We start from the raw sequence: 6,157 nt of genomic DNA on the forward strand, positions 1-6,157 counted from the left end.
ACCAGAGAAAGACAATAGAAAGACGGGTATGGTTGGGAGAAAGGAGAAGATGCCCAGCGGCCAGGAAAGCCAGGGAACTTTGACCTCTAAGGGGGTCTCCTCCTGTCACCCAAAGATACTTCTACCACAGACAGAAAAGCAGGGAAGAAAAGTTCAAAGAAAGAAAGAAGGGAGGGGAGGAGGAGAGAGAGAGGGAGGGGAGGAGGAGGGAGGGAGAAGAGGAGGGGAAGGTGGACAAGGAGGCGAGGATGGGCAGGGAGGTGCAGGACAGGGGGCGTGTTGGGAAGGGGAAGGAAAGGGGAGGGGGAGGGGAGAGTGGGCAGAGCCTTGGTCTCATCATTGAGTCGCCCCTCTCATCCACTTGGTCCCCCAGTTCTCAGATCCCACTGCCCAGGGGGAGACTAAGACTCAGTCCCGGAGGGAGAGGGCGCTGCTCACCGTCTTCTTCCTCAGGCTCTTCAGTGGGTGGCCCCATCTCGCTGTCCAAGTCTTCCTCCTGAAGGACAATGGCAGGGGTCAGTGCTGCTTAGCTAGCTGAATCATCTCAGAGGTCCAAGGTGGGCAATGTCCAGCTGCCACGGAGAAACCTGGATGGCGGAGCCAACCCAGGGTGAGGAGGAGGCGATGGGGACCCGGGACCACAAGCCCTCAAATCTGGGTGTTCCCAGGTTGTGCCTGTCCACACATTTAGGTACTTTTTTTAAAAAAACAAAAAACAAAAAACCGGGCGGTGGTGGCGCATGCTTTTAATCCCAGCACTTGGGAGGCAGGGGCAGGTGGATTTCTGAGTTTGAGGCCAGCCTGGTCTACAGAGTGAGTTCCAGGACAGCCAAGGCTACACAGAGAAACCCTGTCTAGAAAAAAAAAATTTATTTTGTGTGCACTGGTGTTCTGCCTGCCTGTGTGTCTGCATGAGGGTGTCGACTCCTCTAGAACAAGAGTTACAGACAGTTGTGAGCTGCCATCTGAGTGCTGGGAATTGAACCTGGGTCCTCTGGAAGAGCAGCCAGTACTCTTAACCAGGAAGCCATCTCTCCAGCTGCAGGTACTATTTTGATAAGTGTCCTGGAACTCCTGCCCTCACCTTAGAAAATAAGCCGAGGCACTGAGAAAACTTGGATACACTATCTAGGGCCAAGGCCAGCCCGACAGCCCGCTAGGCAGAGACGGCAGCCTTCCCCTGCTTCTTCCAACATCATTTTCTGTCTCCAGTCAGCTTAGTGACCATTTACCCCAATCTGGAACTCCACCCCCTCCTCCCAGTCTCTCCCACACATGGATTCAATAAACAGATGGCTGGAGAGAGGCATCCCGTCCCGGGATGGCCTTGGTGGAAGGAAGGAGTGATTTCAACTTCAGGAATGTTTGAGGATGAGAGAGAGACATGTGACCGGCTAGCTATGTGGGACTGGAGGGTGTGGTCAGGGGAAGAGAGGCCCGAGGATCTGGCATGGAAGCCTAGCGGGTCAGTGTGGAAACTTGAGGTTTGAGGGGGGCAGGCGTGGGTGGACGTGAACTGGCTGCAGTAGAAACAAACACTGGTGTGGGTCTGGGGTGCCCCGAACACCCCAAGAAGCAGCCAGCCTCTACAGGGAAGGCCCTATAACAGAAGAGCAAGCTGAGCCTGGAAAGAAAGCTTTCACAAGCCAAGGGAGTGGGTCCCAAGCAGTGAATTCTGGGGTCTTGAGCGCCTTGGGACATGGGGCCAGCGCCCACTACTTAGCAGCTTGAAGACTGGATGCCTAGCTATGGAGAACCCATGCCGCCCAAGCACTGGCGAGGAAGGCTGTGTCCTGGGGGCCAGACACCTCTCCAGTTTTGCACAGCACAGTTTGTGGCTAACAGAAGTGAGCAGGCTGGGTAGTGGTGGCACACACCCTTTAATTCGAAAGGGTCTGTTGTCTGGAATGGAAACACCTATCTGGGACTTCTATACAACAGCGCTAGAGACTGGCAGAGACATCAGCACCTTTCAGCTCGATTCAGTTGGCTAACATGATCTCCAAAGTATTAACCAGTCCAAAGTCACCCAGCATGATTACCGCACAGGGAATACAGAGGGGGCGTGTGCACACGCTGACTGTGCAGAGGGATCAGGAGAAATTATAAGGGAGTTGGGTAGATGTGCAAAGCACACAAGCCAGAGGAGCTGGGTTTTGATCCCCGGCAGCCATGAAAAGGAAAGGTATGGTTGTGCATGTCAGGAACTCTAGTGCTGGGCTTTGTGGGTGCTGGACAGAGGCAGATCCTTGGGGTTGGCCAGGTAGCCAGCCTAGGCAACTTGGGAACTCTGGATTCAGGGAGAGATCCTGTCTCAAAGGAGAAGGTGGAGCTGGGTATGCAGTCACAGCCTATAATGCCAGCACTCAAAAGACAGAAGTAGGAGGACTGAGTTCTTGGCCAGCCTGATCTACTTAGGCCAACCAGAGCTACATAGCAAGACTCTGTCTTAAAAATAAAATAAAAACCCTGTCTTGAAAAACTAAAAATAAAATAAAGCCATCAGTGTGTGTGTGTGTTTATGTGTGTGAGAGAGTGTGTGTATATGTGTGTATACGTGTGTGTATGTATACATGTGTGTAACTTGTGTGTATGTGTATACATGTGTGTATGTGTATGTATATGTGTGTATACATGTGTGTGACCTGTGTGTATGTGTATACGTGTGTATACATGTGTGTGACTTGTGTGTATGTGTGTATGTGTATACGTGTGTGTATGTGTATGTATACGTGTGTATGTGTGTGTATGTATACATGTATGTGACTTGTGTGTTTGTGTGTATATGTATACCTGTGTGTATGTGTATGTATACGTGTGTGTATGTATACATGTGTGTGACTTGTGTGTATGTGTGTGTATTTGTATACATGTGGGGTGCGGCTAATGAAGCATGTCAGGTGTTGTGCTCCATCATTACTCTCTGCTTTTCTCCCTTCAGACAGTGTCTTACTGAACCTGGAGCGAGGCTGGCAGCCATTATACCCCCGTGATCCTCCTACCTCTGACTCCTCCAGTTTTGGAGTTACAGGTATATGTGTATGCATTGTTTTTACATGGGTGCTGGGGATTCAAACTTAGGTCCTCAAGCATGTGCGGCATAAGCTCATGTAAGAGCATAGCTCTTACCCACTGAGCTATCTGCCCAGTCTCTAGGATGAGTCTTAATCCAAGGTCCACTGTCCTTATCAGACACACACAGAGAGACAGCACACACAAAAGATCCCATGTGCGCCAAGGAGAGCTCCAGGACACATGCACCCTGCCAACACCTTGGTCTTGGACTTTGGACCCCAGAGCTACGAGAAAAGAAACTGCTGTTGCGTAGGCCCCCAGCCTGTGGCATTGACATTTTACTGCAGTGGCCCTGGCAGGCCCATACATCAGGCTTCCGGTGACGATAAACCAACCTGGGGGAAACTAGACACGGTAACACAGGCTGATGTCATCTGGCTGCTCCCCCGCTACCCCGCAGGCCTGAGGCTCAAAGCCAATCACCTCACAGGCAACCGGTTCTGTTGCTACCCTCCCTGCTGCTGCTTTCTGCAGTGCACTAAATTAACCTGTGTGCTTTCTAAACAAAACAGAGCAAACACCAATCACCGCATTGAGTCTCAGCGAGCGCTGGATAACTGGCTGGACACTCTGTTTTAACTGCCTGTGTTCTGAGATAATGTTCCAGGTTAGCTTCTTCCCGAGGCAGTGAGAGACAGAGTGTCTCCAGTTAGCATCTGCAAAGACCCAGGCAGACAGTGCTGCAGAGGATGGGACAGGCAGGCTTCTGGTCGATTAAAGCAATGCAAAGTGTGTGTGTGTGTGTGTGCTTGCGTGCGTATCTGTGTCTGTACGTGTGTCTATGTGCATGTATGTACACATCTGCTACCCCAAAAGATGGACCTACCAAGTGATCAGCAGGAACCCTGGTGGTAGCCACCAAAGCTAACTCAGGAGTGATGCGCATCTGGACTGGCTTTGGATTATGACAGCTCTACCAGGCAGGTGGAGCTCAGTCTGGTCCCAACTCTTTTTGTGTGTTGTGTGTGGGGGAGTTAGACAGGGCCTTTTTTTTATAGCTTTGGCTATCCTAAAACTAGCTCTGTAGACCAGGCTGGCCTTGAACTCAGACACTGGCCTGCCTCTGCTTCCTAAGTGCTAGGATTAAAGGTGTGTGCCACCATACCAAGCTAACTGGTCCCAACTCTTCAGGGGTTATTTCCTGAAGAAAAAGCAAGGCTGCCTGCAGGTCTCTCCCCCTAACAGAAGGCTCAGTTTTCATCTTTGCATGGTGGCAGTATGATGGGAAAGCAAAGCTGGCTAGTGCCAGCCAGTTCTGACCTGGAGCTGTTCTCCTCAAAGCTTCCAGCAGATCACTTTGGCACCTCCCTGTCTCCAAGCAATGCTTCTGGGAGGACACTTGGACCCCACTCACCAAGTCTACTCTTGATGAGGAGATATGCAAGGAAACCGAACCACCCATTCTGTCCCAAGCTGGCCTTCTAAGCCTGTCCAGCTCTTCTGGGAACAGCCCAGCGCTCACACCACAGCCTCAGACAAGACTCCAGCCAGACTCCCACATTCTCCCTCACTCCCCAAGAGTCACCATATTCTCCATTTTCTGCTGACCCACTCAGGTCTTCCTGAGGCCCTGGGCCTTCTCTCTTCTAATTCTTCCTCCTTTTAGAACACGCTAAGCAATCCTTTGGACTACAGTCTCTATTCTTTGTTTTATGTGTACGGATGCCTTGCCTGTGTGGATGTCTGGCACCACAGGCTTGCCCACTGCCACAGAGGTCGGAGGAAAACATTGGATCCCCTGGAAGTAGAGTTACAGACAGACAATTGTCACCTGCCATGTGGGTGCTGAGAATTAAACCCAGGTCCTCTGGAAGAGCAGCCAGTGCTCTTAACCAAGGAGCCATCTTTTATAAAAACCGAAAACAAGTTTTTTAGTTAGTTTATTTTTGAGACAGAGTCTCAGGTAGCTCAGGATGGCCTCGAACTTGCTGAGGCTGACACTAAACTTCCATCCTCCTGCCTCTGCCTCCCAAGTGCTTGGATTACAGGCGTGTGGCACTAACTAAATGTAAGGAACATGTAAGGCCTAAGGGCCAGGTAGGCTAAAGTAGAATATTAAGTGACAAGTGAATAAAGTGAAAGTAAATGTGTGAAATAGATAAGCACACCAAGCAAGCAAGGCGGTAACCTAGAGTGAAACCTTAGATAAAGACAGAGTGATGCCCGAAGCCAACGTGCAACCATAGATAGAGATAAGTAAGAGTATAAAAGCCATGACCAGAAGCGACCAAGTCAGAGACGAGATGGCTTGCTGAACAGATCCACGCCGCTCAGCAAGCCGTCTCGTCTCTGTCTTTAGAATATGTCCTTGGTCATTCACTCCTGGGTCCCCCGACTCCCTTGGTCTGGCCAGAGGTCTCCCAGATGACCGGGTCTGACAACTCAGAGCTGTTTTGGACCTGGGACTGCAGGGCAGTAAGAGGGTTTTCCTGTATAGGGCTACTCCCTTTGGCTTTGTGCACTGGGCTCTATGTCAGGGGGAGAGAAGGAGGAGAGAAGGGGGAGAGAAGGGGCAGAGAAGGGGGAGAGAAGGGGGAGAGAAGGGGGAGAGAAGGGGGAGAGAAGGGGGAGAGAAGTATCTAGTTTTTCAGTAGACACAGATCACATAGAACTCAATGTAAAACGTGCTAGTTTCTGCTTGAACAAGTCTCAAACGGGGGAGCTCACTTCCTTACAGAGCAGTCTACCTGGGGGCTGCGAGGTGGGTGTAAAATATAGTGTGGGAGTAAGTTCTGCAGCAGGGGGATGCCACGTAGGCCATGGGCAAGGACAGAAGGAGGATGCCTTTCTCCACTGAGGTTAGAAACAGGGACACTGAGCCCGCCTCTGCAGAAGAACCAGCAGCAAGCTTTTTGTTTTGCTTTTTGTGGGTTTTGCACGCTCTGTATGTTTTATATCTCATGGGTGCCTGCTGTGTGGTGGACCTGTCACGGGAGTGGGGAAGGGGCGGTGGACACCAAGGCAAAGGCCTTTTCTCATTCCTGTGTGTAGACATTCCTCTGCACACACAATGTGCTCAAAAATAAAGGATGACCTCATACTGGTTAAGTGCTCTGAGGAGAGCCAAACGAGATGATGCATG

General features: G+C 50.9%; 1 protein-coding gene across 5 annotated transcripts in view; it reads right to left on the reverse strand.

Moving 5' to 3' along the window:
• The window catches only part of Mxra7 (matrix remodeling associated 7), a 25,640-nt gene that overhangs the window by 13,229 nt on the left and 6,254 nt on the right, over positions 1-6,157 (reverse strand). For all 5 annotated transcript variants that reach the window (XR_004113378.1, XM_031352788.1, XM_031352790.1 and 2 more), the window contains exon 2: positions 439-496. Coding sequence is in view for 4 of the 5 variants with exons in the window: in XM_031352788.1 (XP_031208648.1) it covers positions 439-496 (58 nt within the window). In the remaining variant the exon portion in view is untranslated. The remainder of the gene's footprint in view (positions 1-438; positions 497-6,157) is intronic.

This window comes from Mastomys coucha, unplaced genomic scaffold (assembly GCF_008632895.1).
Source record: "Mastomys coucha isolate ucsf_1 unplaced genomic scaffold, UCSF_Mcou_1 pScaffold5, whole genome shotgun sequence".
Classification (NCBI taxonomy): domain Eukaryota; kingdom Metazoa; phylum Chordata; class Mammalia; order Rodentia; family Muridae; genus Mastomys; species Mastomys coucha.